Source organism: Talpa occidentalis, unplaced genomic scaffold (genome assembly GCF_014898055.3).
Source record: "Talpa occidentalis isolate TD23 unplaced genomic scaffold, MPIMG_talOcc4v2.1 talOcc4.6, whole genome shotgun sequence".
In the NCBI taxonomy this organism is placed as follows: Eukaryota; Metazoa; Chordata; class Mammalia; order Eulipotyphla; family Talpidae; genus Talpa; species Talpa occidentalis.
In genome coordinates, this window is record NW_023604972.1 from 22,750,610 (window position 1) to 22,778,298 (window position 27,689).

General features: G+C 41.0%; 1 protein-coding gene across 11 annotated transcripts in view; it reads right to left on the reverse strand.

Annotated features, from left to right (window-relative positions):
- The window catches only part of APBB2 (amyloid beta precursor protein binding family B member 2), a 359,532-nt gene that overhangs the window by 99,770 nt on the left and 232,073 nt on the right, over positions 1-27,689 (reverse strand). For 8 of the 11 annotated variants that reach the window (XM_054688336.1, XM_054688339.1, XM_054688341.1 and 5 more), the window contains one exon: positions 6,745-6,953. In XM_054688336.1, coding sequence (XP_054544311.1) covers positions 6,745-6,953 — 209 coding nt within the window. The remainder of the gene's footprint in view (positions 1-6,744; positions 6,954-27,689) is intronic. The other 3 variants (XM_054688343.1, XM_054688342.1, XM_054688340.1) reach the window with 1 other exon arrangement.

Consider the following 27,689-nt stretch of genomic DNA (forward strand, 5'->3'; position numbering starts at 1 on the left):
AGTAATTTGGAAAAACTTAAAAATAACATGGGTTCTCCCAAAGAAACCCTTTAGCATATAACTCAAGCAAGAAAAAATGTTACATTCTATGTTATGACAAGGCCAAAGTCCTTTTCCCCTCCTATATTTGAAAATATTTACTTATATCAAACATGAGAAACTTTCTCTCCTTTACCAGTGACTATAACTTTTCTTTTTTTAAATTAAGGGCAATGAAGAACAAAAACAATTTGTCTCCCATATTAAGAACTACATTCTATTCATCACATTTTTTAAATTTTTTCTATCATTTCAAACAAGAATTTATTGAAATTATGTTGATCTTCAATAGACTGTTAAGTCCTATGTAGAAAAATTGTGAAATTTTTTTCTCCTGTTGAATTTCTTTTGGTGTTCTTTTTTTATTTTATTTATTTGTTACATCATTTTTCATTTTTGCACAATGTATGCATTTTCATCTTAGTTATAGTCCCCAAACAATTCCCACCTCCCCATTTTTTTTAATTTTTACTTTATTATAATTAGTCTTTTTCCTGGTCCCTTATTTAGGTTTTCTAAATTCCCACTATGAGTGAGACCATCTGGTATTTTTCTTTTTCTTTCTGACTTATTTAGCTGAGCATGATCCCTTCCAGCTCCATCCATGTTGCTGCAATTTGCAATGAGTTTATCTTTTTTGATTGCTGAGTAATATTCCATTATCATCACATTTTTTAAATGAAGAAGACAAAGTACAACATTTTAGGAAATCAATGTTTCTAAGGCAACCCAATGGATTCTTGGGTTCTCCAAGAAGCCTGCAGTCCCCCAGTCTGTAGGAAGGATGGTGGGGGTGACAGCTGAAAGAACTGAGGGAGAAAGACAGTAAGAGAGGAAAAAGCTGATGGAGTGATAAGCCTCAAGAAAGGCACAACACAAAGACAGGAAAGTAAGAAGAGACCATCGTCCATGAGAGAGACCTCCCAGGTGACAACCTTCGGGCATGCAGCTACAGTCTTGAGGGCTGGCCTGGTGGCAGAGTGGAGCTGAGCACGTACTCTCCTAGAATTGGTCTTGACCTGGCCCAGGCGCAGCACCCATAACCCTGATTAGAGAGTTCGCGCTGGTTCTAGAAGAGCCATGAAGGTCTCAGCTCCTCAGAGATAGCACATCGGTGGGACTGACCCAGCGCCATCATGACCCTTTCCATGTGCGAAGTTCTGACCAGGAGCAGGGGCTGTGTGAGGGTGGACCTGCTAAGGCATTCACCTGTATAACCCTGATTCCTGAGAGCTTTCTTTTTAACTGAAATTAACACAGCCTGTGGTAAAGCCTGGTCCAAGTCCTGCCTCTGTTCTCTTGTGCTCGGTGTCCCCCTCCTGATGGGGCTCCGAAGACGTCCCATTGGAGGCCAAGAGTGTTTTAGCCCTTTACCCAGGAACTGGCAGCTTCCTTACCCTCTACGTTCTCCATGGGGACAACAATAGGCCATTAGTGAGGATAAGAAGTTTGGGGTCCTATGGGGTAAAAAGTGTTTTGAGTTATGCTTCTTAATACCCTTCCATTAAGACTTGAGTCTCGGGCCTCCCTGGTGGAGCAAGGGGTGAAGCACCACACTAAGAAGCAATCGGCAGCCTCTGCAGCACGAGTTCGATCCTCGGCTGGCCAGGGAGCAACCCATATGGCACAGCAGACCTTTCCTATCTCGCCCACTGCTCCCCTTAGTAGTGTATTTCAGTCAGTCTGCCTGTTCTGTTCCTCCCTCTGTCTCTGGTGAAACCTCTCACCCTTCCGCATCTCTGGCCTGTACCCCAGCTCTTGTATGCATAAATAAATTAAAAAATTAAAAAAAAAAGACTTGAGTCTCAAGATATGTGGCCTTGATGATAAAGGGCAGAGCATCTAGAAGTCTAGAATATATATCAAGGAATAGACTTAACAATGTTTTAATGAGCATTGTATCTATAAATGTGTGTATATATATTTTTCCTTCTTTTAAAAACTCTTTCTTGATTTTATTGGATGCAACAATATCAGAAGAATGCAATTATGGTTTATCATGTGAACACAATCCAGAGAAATGAAAAAAAAAAAAAAACCTAGTAAACAGAAGAACAAATGTTTGTGCAGTTAAATCAGTCTATGTGAGTAGCAGATCAATGTAGAAACTAAAAGGGGGGAGTCAGGATACCCGCAGATCTATCAATAGTGCTGGCTTTGCCATCACAGCAAGTCCAACTAAGGGCTCAGGTAGGAAGGTAGTTTATTCCTTCACACAGTGAACATTCTCTGACCTTCGCCACATACCAGTCACTGTGCCAGGTGCTGGAGACATAAGTGGAGGATGACAGGTCCCCACCCACTGAGGAGGGAGACTGACATGCCCTAAGTACTACCCCTACAAGAGACACGGTAGAATGAAAGGCTTTCAAAGTGGAGGAATCAGAACAACAATTCCCAGGACATGTGAGAGTGAGGGCCAGGGATTTAACAGTGAGTGACAACTGGAATGAAAACAGAGATATTTCCTAGAGAACTGGCTCTCTGATACAGCGCCTAGAATTACCTGGAGCTTACGATTAAAGCAGATTCCCAGACCTCACCCCTGCAGATTCTAGCTCAGTGCCCTGGGGAAGGACCGAGGGATTAGCATGCTCTCCAAGCCCAGAGATCACGCTGGCCAGTGATCCAGTGCCCAGGCTGAGAAATTGTGCCCGATGTCCCCTAGGCACTTCTTCAAGGCTCTTTCCAGCCCTGAAATGTCATGACGGTTTGATCTGGTCAAGAAGTTCAGTAAAATGATGAGAGAGTGGGCCCTTCATGCTGCCATCTTATTTCTAAGTGAATATGAAAGTCCACCGTTTCTAACATAATAGATGGATTTTTGCTCCTTCTAGGGCGTCAGTGTTCAGGGTTCCTGCAGACGGCATGAGCAGTGCAGCAAGAACAGTGAATTATGATCGAGAAGAATGACGGTCCTAAGAAATGATTCCACCTTGCCTTGCTTTCAGACCCACTTTCTCCTCTTGACTCACTTCATAAGCAATCAGGAGACACCTTCAGTTAGGAAGATGATATATAAGACATGTCTATGGGCCAACAGCTATTCATAAAAATATTTGTATGGCTCCCTCCTCTCTCTAAAATTTGACACCCAAGTAATTTGGATGTGTTTCAGTGGATTGGGGGGAGATCATCATGGGCCAAATTCCAGCAGCAAATGCTTCCCAGCCAGTTTATAAACTTTCAAAAATACTGCTGGCATGCGCAGAGGAAATATTATCCGCTGAGCTTAGCACTTCTCCAGTGAACTTTGGAATGTGAAAAATAAATTTTTCAAACTGTAAGGAAGGCTTCTGTCCTCCACTTTAGTGAGGCTTAGTCGACAGATTTGGCACTTATTTATTTGATTTTTTTTAAGCCATCTCAGGAAAAAGCTGAATAAAATATGCATTTCCAACATGACATATTACAAGTTTCTTCTCGCCTTTAACATTTTGCTTTCTCTCATGTTTCTAAAGTAGTTGAAATAGATGCTATTTAGGGATCAAAGAAATGGTGTCAGAGAAATAATCATTTCTCTTCAACTGTCATTAACCCCTGAGACAACGTCATTTTCAGGAAAGCTTGGTCTATGACACAGTTCTCCCTTGGGGTGAGATGAAGATTTGAGGTTTCCAGATACCCCTGATACACAGTGCTCTGAAGCCTAGTGTGGCATTGGTGTTGGCACCCACCAACCCCTCCCCAGGTTGGAAGCCCTGGCCGAGCTTGACTCCACCATGCATTAGGTGTGTGAGCCCGAGCAAGATCCTTCACTTCCCTCTGTTTCCATATTGTCAAATGTAAAAAGAAAATGATCACCATAGTAACAGATAAAGAGAGTTTTCTGAGGAGCAGCGAGATAAGGCATGAGCCTGGCACTGAGTTCACTCAATTGCCCTCATGCCTCAGCTTTAATATCTGTGCTGGCATCTACGTGTCCCGGTTAAGAGGCGACTGGGTCTTCCCCGGACTCTTCCCCTTCTTTTCTCTCTAACTGCTCACCCCTTTGGCTCTATGATTTTAATTTTTTGCCTTTTCAACTTGCTTAGTTCTTTGTCTTAATAGATGGCCTCATGTTCAGGAGGAAAATGTCTATTAAGTGAAGAACTGAAAGGTTGATCTGAAGGACATCTATCTCAACTGGTTCATTAAAATGCTGGCAATGAGGCATTCGCTCTCTGAAATTTCAAGGAAATACACACCTGTTAACAAAATTCCCTGGAGGGATAGGACTTAGTGAACACAATGGTGTAGCTAGCAGGAGAGGAGAGCAATAGAGCCAACAGCAAGGTAGAAATTCACACAGTCTGGGACTGAGCACAGGAACTGGCTCCAGAGAGTCAGCGAACTGGTTGCCACCCCAGCTAACATCAATTGAGTGGTTTTTTAACTCACTGAGTCCCCATTACCCCTCCTCTTAAATGGGAAGATCATGGCATCTTGCCTGCTACAGGAGTGTCTTGAAGGGAACCGATGAAATTCACTGAAAGTCATGATAAATCATGAATGGCAAGGGGAGGCTGATTGCTAGGGATGCAGGCAAGGAACAATGGACCCCAAGAAGAGAGGAGAGTGGGTCATGAGACACAGTCAGAGCCTGGAAGGGGCCCTGAGGAGTGGCTGGGATGGGGTGCAAAGCAGCCAGGAACAGAGGGGACCACGAGACAAAAAGCAGGCATCAGGAGGAGGCCCAGGGATGAGAAGTGGACTCTGCTAAGCTGACAATTTCCCCCAGGACCAGCTGTTTCCGTAGCTGCATTCTTCCCCAGACATTTTGCAGACCCTCGAAATAAAGGTCAGCAATATCAATTAAAGAAACAAAAATCTGAGCTACATAAACCCTAGATGCTTTCCTTGGGCTTGACCACACCCACACATTAGCCTCAGAAGGCAGGCTGTAAAAAGGACTTCATTTTTCCTATACATAGAGCACAAGAGGTTCATTGAACAGGAATGGTATTTCAGTTACTCTAATCTCCTCACCTCTGGGACAATGAGAAAGAAGAGGTTGAAATCCTTTAGCCAGGGAAGGTGAATGAGAGGAACTTTGGCCTAGGAGGATTCAGGTACTCTAAGTTTTAGACCTAGCATTGCCCTGATAGCCTACCTCTCTGTGCCTCAGTTTCCCTGTCTGTAATGTATGGACACTGTATCAGACCACCCTGGCATTCTGTGGTGGCATCCCTGCTGGTGAAGATGGTGGAAGGGTTACAATAAAGGAACATGGAGCCCTGGAGTGGAAGATACTCCAATAGAGAAATCAAGAGGAAAGAGACACAGTCAAGGAAGAGAGAAGATCTGTGCAGAGTGAGAACAGAGGCTGCACCTTGCCAGCGTGGCTTCCAGGAGGACACTCCGCAGTACAAGGAGAAATGCCAGATGCACCTAGGCTGGGCTAGGAAGAGGATGCTGTTTCATGCTAAGTTCCCTAAGAACCAGGGCTATGGTGGTTCATTTTTATCCCCCTAGAATACCTAACACAAGCTGAATAAATGAATGAATGGAAATTTCCCAGGGGGTAGGATGTCTACTTTTAAAGATGGGAAGGGTGATAATAGTCACAAATATATTGAGAAGCTTTGCGGGTAAGAGATGTCCAAATGCCCTCCATGTCCTCAAAGTAAAAGAAAACGGGTTGTTTAAAGAGCAAAAGAGGGCCTCCCTGGTGGTGCAAGGGGTTAAGTCTCAGCACTATGAAGCTATGAGCAGACACTGTACCACAAGTTCGATCCCCAGCCAGGGAGCTAATCCACATGGCACAGCAGACCTCTCCTGTCTCGCCCGCTGCTCCCCTCAGTAGCATATTTCATTACATCTGCCTGTTCTGCACCCCACTCTGTCTCTAGTGAATCCCCTCACCTCCCACACCTCTGGCCCATACCCCAGTTCTTCTACATAAAAATAAATAAAATCTTTAAAAAAATAAAGAGCAAAATACTGTGGTCACACAAAGGTAGAGATGCCTAGTTGCGGGGAATCAAACTGCCGTTTTCAAAAATTCCCACTACTTAATGGTGATATCTTCTAACTGTAATTCTCTTGAATATTTCATTACCAGGATTCACAAAGGTTCACTGCAGGCATATTTATATTAATAAATACCACAGTGGAATTTTTTTAATGCCTCAATTCTTTGTTTAAACATCCAGATTTCTTCCTCAGGGATAGCAGGAATTTATGCTGCTAATTATTTCCAAAATAATGTCACTTGTGCTAAATAAACTCTCACTTTTAAAAAAAATAGAAATTAAGCATTTAAGGACTCTCAAGGGTTATTCTTGCAGAGATCCTCTCCACAGAATCAAATGAGCCCAAGGCTAATAAGACACGCAGTAATTATAACACGTCTGGCCAAGAGACATTCTTCTGTGTGTAAATATTTTATGGAGCCAGCACTGTGCAATGGCACCTACAGAGTAAAGTATTGCCTCAGTGAGCCCCAGGGAATCTTAACCACTTCTCATTAATCAGCCCCTCTTACTTTCGGTACCTGGAATTGTGTTTCAAGAGAGTAAAAATCATTAAAAAAATTCAAACATCCTTGAAAGAAGGTGTTAAAACTATTTGCTAAAAGGAAGCATTTACAGTAGTTTCAAATACAGCATGCGTGATAATCAAAATGCTTACCTTGATGGCCGTTGGGGCAGATGCAATGAGTCTAAAGAGAAATCGTTAAGTTACATCCACTCTACTAAGTGATTAAAAGACACTCCATTTTACCTCATTCTCTGGGGTAGGAGATGGCGTGACAGAACTAAGTGACCCCTTCCTACAACCCTGAAGGTCTGCTGGGATGGAGACAGGGCGTTCCCACTGAGTCGTTCCTGTTGGTATGTGCCAATAATAGGTTCCAGCAATGTCATTGATTCTTTTCCAGCCGGGTGGTAAATCTGGATCAGTCTGAAATGAGTGATCGCTCCATATATCTGCTAGGAAATATAAAGAAGAGAGGATTTTGTTAAAAGGGGAAACAAAGTCTAATCTTCTAGGTTCAGTACCAAGGAGGATTCCATAGCAGATTTGTCCAAACCCACATAAGAACTATAGTCATCCTATAGATACAAAACATGGCAAAAAGGGAACAAGGAATAAACTAGAAAGAAAGATTAACCTTGAGGACATGGACATAAAGGTCCCATCAACAAGTGATTTTACAGCTCCAAGAACTCTATGGATAAGCTAAAGTTCTATTAGTCAAAATCAACCACCCAAGCAAATCTGCAAGGTTACACACAAAATCTAATGACTCCCTTTGTGAATCACTAAGATTTACTGGTTGATATCCTACACCATTCCCAGCACTGAGTACAAACTCTAATTTTCCTTAGCCACTTTCTTTAAATGAGTATTGTATTTATATCTTTCATTTGCATTAACAATTCCTCCCATTTAATCTTAAACGTCTACAAAGCAGCAACATCTTGTAATACTCTAGAATTCTAAATTGCACACAGGTGATTCCAAGAATGGTGGACTGGAAATGCCTTAGAATTTAATAAGGGACCAGACTGAGTCGACAAGCAGACTGTAAATACATAAAGGAGGGTTGGTGTGACATACAACAGAGAAGGGTGGGGACTGTGGCAAACTGGCAAGCATGTGCAAAGTCCAAAGGCATTTATGTTCAACAATTAAAAATTTTAACACTGTGGGGAGGGACAAGTAAATATTTCTTGACAATTTCACCCCTGCATTATATCAATATTTTATTACTGAATAACTATTCACTTTTAAAAAAAATCTCATTCGTGACTTTGAATTGACTATGAAAGCAATTAAAGTACTAGAGAAGAGAGAAGAGAAGAGGAAGCAGGATAAGGAATTCACAGAGATGGAGGTATAATGGATCAATGTAGGTAAGTAGAAACACCTAAGAAACCTTAAACCTGGGGTTCACATTATGATAAGAATTAGGGCGCTTTTCTCCATGGCCATTTGCAAGGGGTCTGAGTACTTTACAACAATTCAAATGAGAAAGCATATGGGGCTTCCTCTGTACAAATGTCACTGCATCATGTGGACAGGCATCACCAAGGCTGTCACAGCCACAAGAAGAAAAAAAGGAAACCAAACGAAGAGGCTGATTAAGACAGTGGGCACAGATGTGCATTCAGGGGGCTGTTTAGCATCCCAGACTCCACTTTTCTCATTTTAAATCTGCCAGAGGCAAAACTGCCACTTGTCTCAAATTATGATGGAAATTCCCCTTCCCCCTACAGGAAATTAAGCATGATTAAATAATTTCAAGTTACCCAAATTTTGAAGAAACCACTCAAAACAAGTATGTGTATACACCCCTTTGATGTCCTTTTTAGGGGAGGGTTCTTCTGTGGTTATTTTGTTTTCAGCACCTCAACTGGGGCAAAGAGGTAAAATACACTGAGCTGGGGAATAAGTTGGAGAAAATCCAACCAAGGGCGTTGCCCTGTCCCCCTTTAGTGCCTCCCAGACTATAAACTCTAGGACTAGGAACTGAAAGGACAAAAGAGGCTTCTATTTAACAGCTCTGCTGTTTTTGAAGCAGAGAGCATGAATTTACCCATTAATTTTAGTTGTCTCTATAGATGGGGCGTTAGTACAGATGAAGACTAGCTACATACCACTCTTAGAATATGAAATCTTGTCAGGCCAAAGACAGAGACCAAGATCAGTAGCTTTCAGAGCTGGCTGTCTGAGGAGGTAGCTTGAGGCAGTAGGAGAGGGGTTTTGGGCTGCTTAACCAGATTTGGGTTGTTCAGTCATCAACCAGACCCATGCACTTACATTCTGTTTATATTCTGAGTTCCTACTGAGATTTTTGTTGGAATAGGGGTTATTTTGATGCTAAATATTGGTGGTGATGGTGATAATGGTGGAGGAGAAAGTAAGTCAAACACATCCACATTATTAAGAGTTTCAGATCATTTATAACCCATTCACATTATCCCACACTGGTTGTAAGGTGCATAACAGACATCCTTTCTGTCTTGTTCACCATCATTTTCCCAACACCTAGCATGACAAGCGTTCAAATCTAGTGAGTTGGATGAATGGATATATAGATGGATAGATGGACCGATGAACAGATGTAAGGAAGAAAGAAAGGAAGAATGAATAAAGGAAGAGGAGGAATGAATGAAGCTCTTGGTGTGAAGTGGAACTTGGCACTTAGCAAAAGAATAATTCTAAAAATAATCAGTTCCATGCAATTTCACAAAACAGAGCATCTCTGTAACTCATAGGAATACCAGCTTCTAGTTAGGCACGAAGTCTACTTCCCTTAAGAGTGCCTGTGAATGTTCTTCTGCATAAAGAGAAACATGATACGATAGATCCAAAGGAATTCTGGGCTGGAGGCCAAGAGACTTCGAGTTGAGAGTTTGTTTCTCTTTTTATTGATAGGTTTGACAAGGAAAAGTAAAAAATATGTTTTCTGGGTCACCTCAGCCCTGTTACACTTCATTTTGCTATTCTCCATGGACCCAATTTGCTTTTTTTCTCACATAAAACTATGGACACATCTAAATAAGCAGCTCAGACCTTATTCAATGGGTTACTGAATGGGTCAGTGGTTTTCAACTATTATTAAATTGTGAAGGAAGACAGGGTGCAGGGAAATTCCAGGTCCTTCCAGAGCATCTGACCACAACAATACCATTTTTATTTTACATGTAGGTTTACATATATGAATTTCCTTGAAAAGAGGGATCCACTTTGTTAGTTTGCTTTTCAGTTTTACTCAAAATAAAATTTGAAGCCAAAGCTAATGGATAGTGGGGTCAAGGTATCTAAATATCAAGAAGTTGCTTCTGTCATAAGATTATTCAAAGTATGCAAAGCAGCTGAAAAACGGGGGGTGCCCTCAAATGGCATGACGGAAGGTAAATGGACTAAATCAAGATAGGTCAATCTGCAAACACCAGGTGACGAGAGGAAAAAGTTCCATCTCCTTTTGACTCTCAGAAAATTACTTAGGCTGCTGAAGATAAAAGCAAGGAGTTGACATTGTGGAACGAAATGGTGGCTAGTGATTTCTTTGCTCTTCTGATCTCAGCAGTTTTCTGAACTGAGTGTCTGTCACGCACCCCTTCTTGACTGATCTGCTTAGAGCTTTGAAATCATAACATAGTATTCTATATTTTTAGATGGAATATCCTAAAAGACCTCCATACTGGAGAACTTGTTTCTTTTTGGGTGAATCACTCTGCAACAGTAACCTTCAAACCTTCAATTCAGCTTTAAAGAGCATAAAGCAAACCAACAGAGTCCATCTCAGAGTTACCCAATTTAGGATTGGAATGCAGATCAACTGTGGGGATTACTTAAGGAAGGATGTATAATAGAGTTAAAATAGAGAAAACTATAGAAAGCCTACAAAGTTGGTTTTTTTTTAATACTCTAGTGAAACTAGAAATGAGACGAGTCAGCAAAGACTCTAGATATGGCAGAAATCAGGCTGGTATGGAAATCCAGAATATGAACTCTGTAGGAGTCTTCATGTCTTGGTTCAGCCAGTCAATATTTGAATGACATGGGAGAAGTTATTCAACCTCTCTGGACTTCAGATACGTCTCTGTAAAATGGAAATTAAAATAGTACCTACCTGATTAGGTATGTATAAAACATTCAAAATAAAGGTTGACGCATAAAAGTGATATTCACCATATTAATATTCATTGCTGTTATTAGTATGATTATTATTATAGGTTTCCAAAGTCAATAACATAATAATACATTAAGCTTGGTAAAACTATCATAAAGAAATTTTTTTTAAAAGATTTATTTATTTATGCATACAAGAACTGGGGTACAAGCCAGAGGTGTGGGGTAAGAGGATTCACCAGAGACAGAGTGGGGAACAGAACAGGCACTGCTGAGGGGAGCCACGGGCAAGTCAGGAGAAGTCTGCTGCACCATGTGGGTAGCTCCCTGGCCAGGGACTGAACTTGTGCTGCAGTGGCTATGGATAACTTCATAGGTTGTATCTTAACCTCCTGCGCCACCAGGGAGGCCCAAGGAAACGTTTTTTATATGTCCAAAGGAAAATGCTTATTACAGAATATATGGGATCCAATGACAACATGGTTCAAAGAATAGTGATAAAAGAAGATAATTTCATAGAGACTATTTCCCTGGAGAAAAAACCCAGATTCCTTGAGCAGGCTAAACTGCGAAGAGCTCAGGAGTTCAGACCAGACCAGGTTCTTCCCATCATGCACCATGCCCCTGGCCATTGGGCCTTGGCTTCTCAGGGACCCTCTGTCTCAGTAATATGGAAGTAAAAAAATTAATAGGTCACAACTTTTGAAATAAAGATTTATGTTTCCTGTTGCTTATTCTTAAACAGACTTGTTAAACTTTTCCTAGGTTCTCTCTCAAAGACAAATGATCCCCCAATGAAGATAGTTGCCTTGTATTTGCATGAGTCTGGAGACTCCTGCCCCCTCACCCGTGGGTCTGGAGGAGCGTGGAGAGTCCACAGCTGCCCTAGGACAGACATGCTATGGTGATCCACATTTCTAAAGTGCAGAGAAGAAGGACAGCATTGCATTTATAACCAAGGGTAAACTATGTCTTTATGTAGAAATAGATTCCCCCTTTCAGAGCCCTAGGAATCATCAGTATGACCAGCTAGGGGGAAATTAGAAGGTGAATCAACAGTGGGAAAAACAAAAAAGAAAAAACCCACAACAGCTGCAAGTCTGAGGTGTGAAACCAGCCAACTGACCTGACCAGGGTCAAACAGCTTGTAACTGATGGTGCCCAGGTTCGCTCCAGGGGACTAGCCCTGAGCCTGAACCGCCTTGACTTCCACAGGTACACAGAGGTGAGGATGCTTAATGTAGACTTTACATGTGGTCCTCTTTCTGCACCTGATTCCCTAATTCCGCTGCCTGTAAATCCATGGCTGGCCACTCCTGCTGGCCCAAACATCTGGGCCCACAGATCTACAAACCTCCCCCACCACCCCCAGGAGAAACCTTAGGATCAAAACTCTTACCCTAAGGGTGGAGGGACTGAAGTACCATCTATTTCTCCCTTCTTCCCTCCCCACAAGATCCTGCACCTAAGAGGCTTTGTGGTTTTCCCATCATCCCTGCCTCCTCCTGAAGGCACCGTCACACGCTGACACAGGATGGTGCAGCAGCGGGAGTTGAAAGCCACAGGTGTCCCTTTCAAAGTGCTTCTGCAGCCCTTCCTTGCTTGTGGCTTTGTTCCCTTCTGAGGCAACAGGAACAGAGCCTGGAAGTCAGAGTGTAAAAATAGCAAGGCTGAGAGCCCCAGAAAGTCCCTCTTGTGCTGGGAACCTCTTGAGCCAAAAGCAATACTTGGCATGGGGACAAGGAGTCCATCTGCGAGCAGCAGGGAGCCACTCCTCCCAGTCACCTCTGGCACCAATGCCATTGGCCTGGCTGTACCCAAACTTTCTCAGGGACCCCACCAGCTCTGCTCCTGGTGGGGCTGGTGTGTGAAATAAGCCTGTCTCTAATGAGCCTTTCCTCTGGGCTGGCTTGCAAGAACCCGAGGGTCAAAGAAAATTAGCATCCAGCAGCATTTGGAAATTTCCTCTCTTGCTCTGAGGCCCCAGGAAGGAGGAACGGCTGAGCTGAGTTTCTAAATTTGGCAAGGTCTGCAGTGCAGAACACCGAAGGTTGCCTGAGGTCCTCAGAATGGCATTCACTCCCTTCCTTGACATTGGTGCACCCAGTACCCTCAGTGTGCACCACGCGGGGTGGGGGACAGGGAGGAAATAGGAGACAGATTAATTCATCCGACAAATATTTCCGGTCTACTCTGTGCCAGGTGTTGTTCAAGGCTGGGGATGCAGAGGTCATCAGATAGACCAGGTCCTGCATCAGTAACCTAGGCAGTGGTTCTTAAGTATCAGCGTCATGTGAAGAATCACTGAGAACAAAGATCACTGGGAACCACCCAGAGTTTCTGACACAGGAAGTCTGGGGGGGGATCTGGAAATGGGCATTTTAACAGCTGCAGGTGATGATGCTGCTGCTGGTTTGGGGACCATATTTTTAAGAACCATGGGCCTAGGAAACAGAAAAGTAGTCATTTTCTCCCATCAAACATCATCTAACTACTGTTTCCACAAAATTAAAAATATGAATGGCCATCCCTCCATGTATTCATTCATTAGTTTGTACTGAGGGCCTCCCATAGAAGCCAACTATAATTCTAGAAGCTAGGAATATAGTAATGCATTAAAGAGGTAAACTAACGTGATTGATTGTGTCTAGAGACACAGTGTACTTGGACAAGATGTTCTGGGAAGATCTCCGAGGAACAATATCTCCCCTAAACTAGAAGGGGTCAGCCTTGGGAAGAGACAGGAGAAAACTTGGCAAAGAAAGAGCCATGCAAAGGCCATGTGGCAGGAAAAAGCCTGCTGTGTCATTACAATATAAAAGTCACTTGAGTGACAGCTGAGTGGTCTGAGATAAAGTTTTAGGTCACAGGGGCTAAGGACTCACCCTCTGTGCAAAGGAAAACTCTTGAAGGTCTTGTGTGTGCTTTGTTTACAAATTCAGAAGAATCATTTGCACTATGCTCCAGCCCCTGGAGAAGAAAAAACTCTGTCTTCCAAAGTCTTAGTTGCAGGGTCTCCCAGGTGGCACAGGAGTTAAAGACAGCACTATCAAGCTACTGCCAGTTCAATCCCTGGCTAGGGAGCTAACCCACATGGCGCAGCAGATCTCTCCTGACTTGCCCGTTGTTCCCCTCAGCAGCGTATTTCAGTAGATCTGCCTGTTCTGCTCCCCCACTCATTCTGGTGAATCCTCTCACCCCCGTGCACCTCTGGCTTACATCCCAGTTCTTGCATGCACAAGTAAATAAGTCTTTAAAAAAAAAAAAAAAAAAAAAAAAAAACAAAGTCTTAGTTGCAGCTGCTGCTACTTCTTTGAGCAGTGCTATTCCTAAGCACAGTTAGATACTTTCATCCAAACTATTTGAATTTAGCTTTTTAATTCTTTCTGAAAACCCGGTTATCTGCTTCCTTTTCCTCTTCCCCTCCTTCTCCTTCTCACCCCTTAGTCCCTTTATTTTTTCTGGACCCAGAATTTCATTGTCAGAATGAAGGGTGCACACAAGGGTCTTCATTCCCTGCAGCTTCATCACTGACTTTTGAAGACAACAGCGTGGAGGCAGAGCTCTGGTCTAGATCGCTAATTATAGACTTGCTGAGGGTTCTGAGCAGCATACAGAGGCTGCTTAGAATTTGGTGTGAAATTGTCTTCAGCCAAAAGAACTGGCAAGAACAATGATTATGGAAATAAGGGAACAAACCCCAAAGTGTCCAAAATCTGTGAACTCTCAGAATCCTGAGTCTGCTAGACAGAGGGGAAAAAATTCTCACCCAAAACAGTTTCAGGATCTCTCCTATTTCTTAATATTTATTTGCAAGGCATAATTGAGACTGGAAATGTCTGTCACAGTCTTAGAAAAATTACACATTGTACTCAATTGAGCTTTCCTTTGGTAGCATTTTTTTAACAGTTGTAATAAAACTCTTAACAGTTTTGGAAGTGTTAATTTCCTAACACTTTTCTCCATATTTTCTTTAAAAAATTAATATGATTTTTTGACTATCCTTGAAATAGGGAGCTATTTGTAGTTGAAGATTTTTCTTAAGCAAATATTCCAAGAACTCACTATTTTGATGGTCCTTAAACTTGGGCCCTGAAACACTACATACTCTGTGCATTTTTATCAAGCATTTTGGCATAGGATCAACACAATATTTCTTAATTTAAACTCACTGGAGATAGAGTCGATGCTGGGCTTACTTAGTCTATGCTGAAAACTGGTTTCAGGGCCATATTATAGATAGAAATTCTGGAGTCTGCCAACAGCCTGGGTTTATGTTTCAGCTCCCACACCAGCTAGCTTGTGTGAAACTGGACAAATGGTTGAATTTCTAATGGCTTGTGTAGTCATTGTACAACAGAGCTAATGACAGTTCCTACACACAGGACTGAGGAGGAACAAAGCATCCAGCACAAAGTCGGGCACATAGTAGTTACTCAATAAATGTTCGTTATTGAAGCTCTTTATTGCTTCATTCAAATGTGACTTTAGAGGAAAATATTGTGTAATACAGATTATTTTTTGAAATGGCATCAACAACAGTACATTTCTTCATTAAAAAAAAAAATCTAAGATTTCCGAGAATCTCTAACCACCAACCATGCACATTTACTAACAAGGCAGTATTTAGTTAGGTGGAGAAACTAGATAACATCAGTCACTCACATGTCACTGTAGAGGCAAAGCACCACATGGGGACCCACTGCTTTGACAAGGTAGCCCCTCTTTAGTCAGCATCTGGCTGTTTTATGTAGTTCTGCATCAATTAAGGATGCAGAAATGAAGTCAAAATGAAATGTTCAAGGGTGCAGTATTATTTAAAACATCCTTCTTTGAGACTTTCTGTTCTACCATGTCCTCCTGTAAGTATGTAAATAGGGACTGATCCCCTGTTGATTGAAGATAAAAGGGCAATTATGCCTCTCTGTTCACAGACTATTAACCAAAATCAAAACAGAATACAGAAGCCAGGGGACTCTGCAAAGACAAACTCAAAAACTAAAAGGCATGAGATGAAAGCTGCTAAAAATTACCTGGAGGGAAAATTGGTATTTGTAAGTGTCCATCCATACCTGTCTATGTATAACTAAGGTGAATCACATCACCTGGCTACAGGATATTTTAAGTATCACCAGGAGGTCTCATTCTAAACACCTAAACACATGATAAGACATGTATTTTCTTACTAGTTATGAAAAAAGATAATAAAACCTCTAGATAATACAAAATAAACATAACCTAAGCATTTCCTTATAGACAACACTTCAAGCACCACACAGCACAACTTGCAAGCCAGAGGTTTACCACTTTTTCCTCTCTCCAAAAGATTTTAAAATAAAAACTTAAAACTTGAGTGGAGATTTATATTTTTCCACTAGAGGTCATTTTAGGAATCTTAATTTTTTTTTTTCCCTAAGAAATGTTGGGGGAAAATTTGTGTTACAACCAACAAATCTCCAAATTCCAAAAGTCATAACTGGAGAATGGATACAAATGAGTATGCTCTTGAAATCAGCATTTTTACTGACAATTTTAAAAAGTAAAGATCGTAACCTTTTTTATTAAAATTGCAGAGCAGGGTTATTTGTTTTTCCTCTGTTGTCTGGCTATCCTACTCCCCTGTTAAATGGCAGCAATACACCCTGTTAAATACCAGGCATGATAATTTAGGTCTAGCAGGCAGATTAACAAATCAGGCAACATACTCTTCACTTCCAAATTTGGGTATTTCATGCTTAATCCTAAACCTAGTATTCTAAGAAGATGAATCTATAGAAATTAAGCAAAGGGTAATGGTACAATGTCATTGAGAATGTGTCCAGCTGCCACATCCCCAGTCAACCCAAACTTACCACTTTCCCCTCTGACTATTATTTCACAGGGAGCAGTAGGAGAAGACAAAATACAACCGTGAGCAGGAAACTTTCTTGGCTTCTACACAATTAGACAGATAGAATTACTACTGGCACCACACTCTTTCAAGGTGGACAGGTTTGAAAGTATATTAAATGGAGCCAATTCTCTTTTCCATTATTTTGGCAGGGACTTCAATATACTTTTCTCTTAGAGCTGTAGTCCTTCTCAGTCCGGTACACAATAGCAATGATGACACGGTGGAAGCTATTCCAGGGGTTGCTTTGACCAACTTCAAGGTCATTGATATTGGAATGTCAGCTTCCCAGGACCTGACTTTCCGTCTACATTTAATATTAGAACTAAATATGATTATTGAGAATTTAGGACATTGACACAGTATTTGACAACGAAGCACAATTTTGCCTTTTATCAGCATATCAAAAGAGCAAACTGAAGTAGGTACCATCTTTGCTAAAATTGAATCTATGTGTGAGAGCATATAGAATTATATCCCCATAAATTAAAATGTATATTTTATTTCTGATAAGAACAACAGCATGCACTTCCAGAGTACAACAAAACTTTTAAAGTGCAGTAACTAATCCAATATCATTTGACCCTAACATTCTTATGATACAGGTAAAGGGGATATTACTCCCATTTCACAGGTAGAGAAACAGGTATCAGCCATATCAATAATTTGATCAGGACTAGGAAGTTTGGTTAGGAAATGAGAGCTTAAGAAAAGTTGAGAAGAAATTTAATTTTTCCTCCAAATTGATAAAATTTTAGTTATAAAGACAGAAATTCTTTCCTAAGCATCAAATCTAAGATGACCTTTGCATGTAGGAAACTGTTCTGGAAGTAGAAAGGCAGTTACTGATAATGAAAGTTTCATATTACATCTGGGTGGTTTTATTTTGTAGATCTTGTTCTCAATAGTAATCATGTTGCACAACAGGAAATCAAGCATAAACATTAAAAAAAAATAAAATTAGTTGGATAAACCACTGAGAAGCCTAGTGTTCTGGTCTCATAAACAAGGCATATGTAGTAGACAATCCAAGGTGTTCATCAATCTCTTCAGTGTCTCCTAAGCAATCAAAGCTCTTGCTTGGAAACATGCCACCCAGAATACCGAATACACCCCAGAGTCTCCCTTGCAGCTAGGTGTGGCCATATAAGTAACCTTCTAACTATCAGAATGGAAGTGTAAGGATTTTAATATAGCTCAAAGAGTTTTATAAAATAGCTGGCAGGAGCACTTTTCTTGCTTTCTGGAATGGCCACGCCACCTCGGGCCATGAGAACACAGGCTACATGCTATAGCAGTAAGGCCAAGGAATTTGGGTTCCAAAAGCCTTCGTGAAATAGAACCATCATTTCTGTGAACTTCTACTGCCAGGCTTCTATGTAAAAAGGAAACAAATTTCTACTGTAATAAGTACAGTTAAAGTTGACCCTAACTCATTCACCTAATGGCAAGAAACAATATTCTAAATGTACCTCCTGGGAAAGAAATAGTTTTAAAGGATTAGCTTGGCAACTCCAATTTTAATGCCAAACTGATAGGCATCTAAATCATGGAGCTGAGTTAATGAACCCAGGCTCCTGACTCCCAACTTCTCCAACACACTTTCTAAAACAGTTTACCACTGGAACATCACTTCATCCTTGCAATTCAAGTATTTTAACCTCATCTGCTCTTGTCACAAATACCTAATGGAGACACTGTGTAGGGCCTAATTTCTCATAAACTCAAGAAGTATCTATGGGATTCAAGAACCACAAGTAACATCTTGTCATTCATAAGATTCAGGGCTTCTAACTCTTTGATCTACACCACGCTCCTTCCCCACCCCACACGTCCATCTCTCCAATTCGAAGTCAAAAATGATTCTAAAGGGGAAAGCACAATGGCAAAGTCAATTAGTCATAGCACACCTGGGCAGTAGATTGGTTTTTCTTTTCCAGCAATTAAAGAGTGACAGGTAAAGCTCTTAAGTTTTTCAAAGATGCTGGGGCTACTGACAGAAAAAAGGTAGGAGTATTTGTAGATCCCATCTGCTAGGGATACCATGAAGAATCTTTTCTTTTTTTTTTCTTTTTTTTTTTGTACTTCTCAAAATAGAATCTAGCATAAAACAGTATTAGGTAATTGAACCAAAATTCTAGGAAAGAACAAGTAAATGGAATAATTATTCTAAAACATCTCCAACAATGAATCAGTTCTCCAAGTCTAGAAGGGCTTCCTTTCTCTAAAGATTAGGAATATGGAACTGCTTGGAATACAGGTTTTGGGTCCATAATAACAAGAAGTTTAGAAAAGGTGTCACAGAGATGGCATTAGTCACAAATTAGACAGAGCTGAGTCCTTTAAGGCAAAGATGAGGATTCCTCCTCTTTTTCTTTGAATTAACCAAGGTTCCACAAACCTGTCTCATACACAGTAGGTGCGTAATGTATGCTTTCCTGAATATAAGTGAATGTAGTTGGGTTTAACTCCCTTTTCATATATCATTCCCTGAAACTACAGAGGGATAATACCCATATCAATGAGAGCTACAGGAAAAAGGAGACTAATGAAGGGTAATAAAGAAAAAAAGGAGAAATGGGCGTGGGGGCACATGTGCCTAAGCAGCCTGCTGGCCGAGTCTGAGTCGTCTACTTCACAAGAAAAGGAACTGTAATCACTGTTTGCTATTTTTTTATTCACTCACAAATGTAACCTAGCAGGCCTCCAATTCTATCCAATATGTAAAATTATTCTGTACTACAAAAATGCTCATGAAGCCTTAGCGGTTTCTTATCTGCAGGGCATCTGGGAAGAATTCCAAATTTATTATGCTACAGAAATAGGTTTTTTTCTTCAAGTCCAAATCTAAGCTTTCACTTGTGAAAACTGTGATGCACACAAAGTTTTTGTTCTAGGTGAGCTCCATCTCCTTCTTTCTAGATCTATTGGTTAGTGTCTGTTTGTAAATGATAGTCTATCTGCACTTGAATTCTGGTATGTTCTAAGCATCTTCCTCCTCAGTTCTTCCCATTACTTTCTCTATGAAAGAAATTATTAATAACTGAAAGGTCTCTGAGTGAAGGCTTAGCTCATCACATGCAAATAATTCTTAGATCTCAGACGTGGGTACAGAGGATCATTCTTTGGAAGTAAATGAGTCAGATGTTGTGTCAAAGTCTTCCTTGTTGCAGGCAGAAATGGCAGTGGGGACAAGTGTATGACTGTAGAAACCTTCATCTTTGACAGCTGTTTACACTTTCTTCCTTGAGGAAACAATTTTTGTGTGTCTTCCTGTGTCACAAATGAGTTTTATTTTATTTTTTTTTATTTAAATAATAAATTTTATTTTTATATTCCCCCATACAACTGCACATGCCCCATTCTGACCCCAATCCCTCCCCTCCCGGCCCCCACCCCCCAAAAAGTGTCTCTGGTTCATAGTTTTTTGTTGATTTTGATTTTCACTTTCTTATAGTTATTCATTTTCCTGATCCCTTATTTAAGTTTTCTAGATTCCTGCTATGAGTGAGACCATCCGGTATTTTTCTTTTTCTTTTTGGCTTATTTCGCTGAGCATGATCCCTTCCAGCGCCATCCATGTTGCTGCAAATTGCATGTGTTTATCTTTTTTGAATGCTGAGTAATATTCCATGGTATATATGTACCACATCTTCTTGATCCAGTCATCTATTTTTGGGCATTTGGGCTGTTTCCAAAGCTTAGCTATTGTAAATAGTGCTGCTATAAACATAGGGGTGCAGGTGTCCTTTGGGTAAATACCTAGGAGTGGAATTGCTGGATCATATGGAAGCTCTATGTTTAGTAGGTCCAGAAATCTCCACACAGCTCTCCATAGTGGTTGGACCAGTCACAAATGAGTTTTAATGAATGAACTGAGTGCATTACTCTTCTTTAGAAAACATTACAATGGGAGTTACCTAACCATGGGACCAAAAGTGGAAAGGAGTTGAGTGAAAAAAAATTGCTGTTGCTTTTTCTTTTTAATTCCCTTTGGAGAAACAAAGAGTATAAATTACTTTTAAAAGCAAGAACACATTTTATGGGCCTCCCTGGTGGTGCTAGGAGTTGGGCACCGCACTATGAAGCAATCCGCAGCCTCTGCAGCATGAGTTCGATCCCTGGCCGGCCAGGGAGAAACCCACATGGTGAGGCAGACCTCTCCTGTCTTGCCCGCTGCTCCCCTCAGCAGTGTCCTTCGGACAGTCTGCCTGTTCTGTTCCCCACTCTGTCTCTGGTGAATCCTCTCACCCCCCACCCCATCTCTCGCCTGTATCCCAGCTATTGTATGCATAAATAAATAAATTAAAAAAAAAAAGCAAGAATACATTTTCCTTGTAAATTCCCACTTGTGCTTTTTTCTTTAAGGGTAATAATATTTTTCTTCTACTTTCTGCTTTGGTGACTAATACATTTAAAAACATACTATTATCTGCTGATAAAGCAAGAACTATAAATTTCCTTACTGTGAATAATGACTACCCTTGCACTTGGCCCAGATTCCAACTGATCATCCTGGGAAAACCTGACCTCTCTAATGGCCCTGGGTCTGTTTGAGAGACAGATCTATAAGAATCGAATTGGCAAGCCACTCCTATAAAAATAAGCCATAACTTGATTCACCCTAATGGTCAAAATGATCTGATTCAAGAAACTGTATTTTTTTTTAAAGATTTATTTATTTATTTATTTATTTATTTATTTATTTATTTATTTATTTATTTATGCAAGCACTGGGTACAGTCAGAAGCACGGTGAGGGCATTCACCAGAGCCAGAGCGAGGAACAGAACAGGCAGACTGACAAAATACACTGCTGAGGTGAGCAGCAAGCACACAGGAGAGGTCTGTAGCACCATGTGGGACCCTCGCTGGTGGCCAGGGATCGAACCAGCGCTGCAGAGGCAGCAGACAGCATCGCAGCCCAGCGCTCAACTGCTGCGCCACCAGGGGAGGCCCCAAGAAACTGTATTTTTCAGTGAACAAAATTATAAAAAAGTATATAAATGAGATAAACCATTTATTTTTCAAAATAAGTAATTGAGATCTACCCTGCGACCCAGCAATACTAAGGGTACATTCCATATAGTTCTATCAGAGGGCCCAGGCAAGCATGTACTCTCTGCAGGATCACTTGTGGTGCTGAGAAAAAGGAGACACTCTGGCAGTGCATCATTCTATGACGGGAAGGTAAAATGTGCCAGACCCACACCATGGAGAGTCATGCAGCAGTTAGAAACAACACATTAGAAGAATGCATAGAATCTAGTAGAAGGTATTCATTTTATGGTAAAGAATGGAAACTAGACTTTCAGTGATGTATATACAGTTGCTGACATATAATGTGGTATAACTGAAACCTACAATGTTATAAACCAATGTTACCTCAACGAAAAAATTTAAAATAAGATATAGTTGGAAAAACCTGATAGAATTTATCAATACAAATGCACAAATAAATGGTTGAAGCATCAACTAAAGGAAGGGCTTTTAAAATCAAAATGACATTGGCATTAACAATTTAGAAATTCGATACTCAGTATTCTCTTTTTCTTTCTCTATCATATGTGGACTATTTTTCCTGCACTCTTTTGTATGGACCAGTTGTCACCTGTGGAAGCTTCTATGGCCCTCTTGGATAAGAGTTTTGCATTTTCATCTTTGTATGTCTATCATTGAGAGCAACGTTTCACACATAAGGGATGGTCAACAACTATCCATCAAATTAACTGGAATTGTTTCTAATTTTAGTATATGTGCTGCCGAAGCAAACACTGGAATTGTTTCTAAACGGGCAGATGAAGTTGTTTGGGGAGGAACAGAGTCAGATAACTTACTTTCTTGAGATTAAGAAAATCATGAAAAAGTTTCTAACACTCAACAATGTTTTCATATTTCGAAAACATCAGCATCCCCATTAACATTTACTGAAGTGCTTACCACACCAGCCACTATTCTAAGCACTTAACAGGTATTGATTCATTTCCTCCTTGTAAGACTCCTTTAAGGCCGGTCTTATCTGAACGCCATTTATTAGATGATAAACAGAGAGGGTAAGTAACTGGCTCACGGCCCCAGAGCTAGAGATGGCAGAGCTGGGATCCAAAGCAGACAGCACCACTCCAAGCTCCTAAGTACATATGAGTCAAAATACAAAATTATCTGCTCCAGGAATTGAAGCCATAACAGTAGTGTGTTCTCATATTCATGCCCTGTTTCATGACCCCCACTCTACTGCCTCAATCCAAGCTCTCAAATAGCCTCCCCTGGATTTGAAAATAGTTCATAATTTATTATTGTGACTACACTGCTCCCTCCAATCATACTACAGCTAATAATTTCCCATAGCAACCATTCTCTGCTTCTGTGTACAAAATAAATAGACTTCCCTTAGCATGGCAGTATATTCAATGCTCTCCTGCCATCATTTCTGCTTCCTTAACTATCTGATTCCCTCACGTTCCGTCCAATCCAGGTCAACTGCATACTCAATGGTCTCACAACATGCCATACATTTCTGCATCTCTGTGCCTTTGCTTACACTCCTCCCACGGGCTGGAATCTCCTTCTTCTCTATCTGCCCCCAAACTAAAACCCGGTCACTCCTCAATGGTTGCTTCCTTCATGAGATATTTTTAAATTCCTATTTAAAAAGATTAATCTGTTTCTCTCTGTACCATCACCTCCCTGTAGAAACAAATTATTTAGGGCAATTTTTCACTTCATATTGTGAGTCTCTCCCACAGTTCCTAAAGACTGGAGCCAAGAATCGCACATGTATGGGATCTGTTAATGGATGCTTGTGAGCGAGAACATTAAACAGGAGGTGGAAGTGACTTCTCACAGGGCTTCAAAATCACATTCATGAATTTAGAATTTATGAAACAGCAAGAAAATGTTATCAAAAGTTTTAAGCTGGGGAATCTAATGATTTCAGAATGTGACTGATAAAATGGAAAATAGATAAGATGGAGTTGTTATGCATTAGTATAAAAATTATACATCTTAACAAGTGTTCAAGATGACATGTCAGAGAAATGAAATGAAAATATTGAACCGAAATAACATATAATTACAAATTCTACATCTCTATCTAATTTTGCTATCATATAAATCAGTGATTAAAAACCCAGTCACTGGTCATTTGAAAGCGTCCTTCCTGCCAGAGCCTAACTGTTGTCATGACAACATGACTTCCAGCTGTAGCTCTGTGAACAAGCTTATGTTTAAAGGGAGAGGATGAGGAACAATCAGGTTAAATAAAGAATACACTGACCAATTTTGGATTGTAAAGGAAATGTGTTTCAACCCAAGGTTACCTGATATAATCTCCTTAAATCCCCTAAGTAACAGATCCAAGCTGGAACTTTTTTTTTGTGTGTGTGTGGGGGGGGGGGGGACCCTCGCTGGTGGCCAGGGATCAAACTGGTGCTGCAGAGGCTGCAGGCAGCCTCGCAACCCAGCGTTCAACTGCTGTGCCACCAGGGAAGGCCCCCCAAGCTGGAAATTTTTAATCAATAAAATTGTGCTTAGCATCTATATTCTTTACATATAATAATACTTAGTTCTACACACCAGTCCAGTAATTAGTGAGAGATTTTTTTCAAAACATATTCTGCATTCACACATACTGATATCTTCCTGAATCTTCTTACATCCAAGGCCACCCATAGTTCCCCTGTCCCAACTCTTCTGAAGGAGGTATGTTCATTAGGAACTGATTCCCTGATTGCACAGAGATGGAATGGGATAGTAGCATGGAAGTCTATTATCTCTCCTTCCCTTCCAAGTTAATTAAATGGTGGACATTTTGCATGACTATAATAACTTGAAAAGTCTGAGAAACAGCAATTACTTATGAACAAAAGCCCAAAATGGATAAGAACTTGACCAAAAGTTTATAAACAAAATCAATGTTCTACTTTTCCCCATGCATTGGATGCTAAATTCACCTTGCAAATTCTGCCCAGCCCTCCTTTTTTTTTTTAAAGATTTATTTATTTATGCATATAAGAACTGGGGTACAGGTCAAAAGTATGGGGGGGGGAAGTGAGAGGACTCACCAGAGACAGAGTAGAGAACAGAACAGGTGGACTGACTGAAATACATTGCTGAGGGGAGCAGCAGGTGAGACAGGAGAGGTCTGCTGCACCATGTGGGTAGCTCCCTGGCCGGCCAGGGGATCAAACTCGTGCTGCAGTGGCTGCAGACAGCTTCAAGGCTGTGTCTTAACCCCTTGTGCCACCAGGGAGGCCCGGCCCTCCTTTTTAATGCCAAAGACATTTAAACTAACAGCATGTGGTTTTTTGTTCTTCTTTTGTCCTAAGACTGAAGATTGCCTACTACGTCCATCTTACCTCAGTAATGGTATTGCCAGTGGGCCTAGGGAGTCCCAACACTAAGGCCTAGACACAGAGTGGTTCTTGCCAGGGATAGTTATTACCCCTAGAAACATCTGGAATGTATGGGTGTTTTTGGGATCCTCACAATAACTATGGGACCCAGTTACTGAGTGTCCTGCAATGAGCAGGCAGTCTAGCAAGGGGAATAGACTGCTCTGATGGATCCTGAGACTTTCCTGGTTTTAGCGCTGAGAGTCCTGCATCTTGGGAAACCTCCCAGTTCCAAGAAAACCATCAGTTCAGCACAAATGAAGGACTGTCCCTGCCAAACACCAGAGGGCTTCCTCCATCATGGACAGTAAACCTATTTGCTCTTCTGCCTTCTAAGAATTCTCGTGGTTCCATAACTCATCAGTTGCTTCTCACCATGCTATTTGTTTATATTTTATTTCTCAGAGGGAATGCAATCTTCCTTGAACATGCTTGCAACCTTGGAACCTTGTAGCATGGGTGAATCCTCAAGCCAGCATTTGTGTGAATCAGTCCTACTTTGTAAAGACTATAAATGTCTTCTTATTGCTGAGCATATTTCTATCAATTGATAAATTCTAACAAATGGATCAATGGGGGGGGGGCATTGGCACAATTCCCCCTTAGGAGACTCAAGCTTCAGGAGGAAAGAAAACTTTAAATGCTAAGATTTAAAAAATTTTTTTTTTTTTTTTTTAAATAGAGGCATGTTTTATTTATTTATTTATTTGTTTGTTTGTTTTTGTTTATACTTGCACTGGGTACAGTCAGAAGCGCGGGAGGGTGAGAGAATTCACCAGAGCCAGAGCGGGGAGCAGAGCAGGCAGAAGGACCGAAGTACACTGCTGAGGGGAGCAGCGGGCGGCAGGAGGGGTCTGCGCGCCATGTGGGACCCTCCTCTGGTGGCCGGGGAGCAGCCGGGGATCGAACCGGCGCCGCAGAGGCCGCGGGCAGCTTCGCAACCCAGCGCTCAACCGCTGCGCCACTGGGGAGGCCCTAAATGCTAAGATTTAAACTGTATATTAAGAAACAGATGAGTGTTTTTTTCTAACCTGACTTCTCCTATCTTTGGTTTCCTTCATCGATTTTTTTTTTTTTAAACAAGTAAATTCCTCAATAACTCTTAAGCTGAGAAGGCATGTTATACTACTTACAAGGATGAAAACTAAATTCTCTGCTGAACTCATTCAAATAAAGGATGTGATAATTGGAGTGGGAATCTCTAAGGATTACATTATACATTTTTATGCAGAAATAGTAGAAATTTTCTGTGGGAAAATGGTGAAGTCAGCTGCCTTTTATTCTCTTTAAATTTCCCCATCCTGAAGCTATTAGACAACACAGTTGCTTATAAATTCTGTGATATTTTTCCAGAGAAATGTTTTCCTTATATGGTCATCCAAGAGCACTGTTATTTTTTTTGTTTTTTTTTTTCTTTTTCTTTTCAAAATATCATTTTTTTATTGGTAGATAACACTGCACATGATTTAGGGGTACAGGATCACACCTCTTCTGATATGCTACTAAATCACACCCATCATCAAAGCACCCACAATCCTCCACCATAGTCCATAGGGTCTCTCCTTCCCTTTAACCACCCCCTCCCCTTCCCTTCTGCTAGTCTTGTGTAGCCAGATTTTAGGGTTTGTTTGCTTTAATTTTTCTGTTCTTTTATTTTGCTTCTTTATATTCCACATATGAGTGAAATCATCTGGTATTTGTTTCTTCTCCTGGCTAATTTTGCTTGGCAGAATCTCCTCCAGTTCCACCCATATTGTCAAAAATGGCAACATTCATCTTTGTTTTTTCAACAGTTGAGTAGTATTCCATGCTGTATATTCCATGTGTATATATATCACATCTTCTTAATGTACTCCTCCAAAGTTGGGCACTTAGGTTGCTTCTATACCTTGGCTAATGTAAACAGTGCTGTAATGAACATAGAAGTGTATGCAGCCTTTTGAATGAGTGTTTCTGTATTCTCTGGGTGGATACCTATGAGTGGAATTGCTGATCATATGGTAGATTTATTTTTATATTTTGTGGCACTTCATACCATTTTTTGTACACCAGTCTACACTCCATCAACACTATATAAAGGTTCCTTTTTCTCTATACCTTCACCAGGACTTGTTGTTCCTGGTCTTTTTGATATGGACTAATCTCTCAGGTATGAGATAGTATCTCCTTGTGGTACTGATTTGCATTTCCCTGATGGTATGTGATGATAAGCATTTTTTCATGTGCCTGTTAGCCATCTGTATGTCTGCTTTGGAGAAGAGTTTATTTAGCCCTTCTGCCCACTTTTTAATTGGATTATTCATTTTCTTGTTGTTGAGTTACATGAGTTCTTTGTCAATCTTGGATATTTGTCCCTTACCAGATGCATGATGTGCAAATATTTTCTTCCTTTTGGTAGGGTGTCTTTTTGTTTTAGTGACAGTTTCTTTCACTAGGAACACTGGTTTCTATTTGCTGAGGGTATTTTGGAAGCCCAAAAGAGTCAATACCCCTAATTTAATACCAGAAAATACTTTAAGAGCAAGGGGGAAAAGTCTATTATGTACTATTTGTTTTAACATCTTTTTTTTTTTTTTAATGATTTGTTTATTGGGCCTTCCCAGTGGCGCAGCGGTTGAGCGCTGGGCAGCGAAGTTGCCTGCAGCCTCTGCAGCACCGGTTCGGTTCCCAGCCACCGGGTGAGGGTCCCACATGGCGCGCAAAACTCTCCTGCTGCCCGCTGCTCTCCTCAGCAGTGTACTTCAATCCTTCTGCCTGTTCTGCTCCCTGCTCTGGCTCTGGTGAATTCTCTCACCCTCCCGC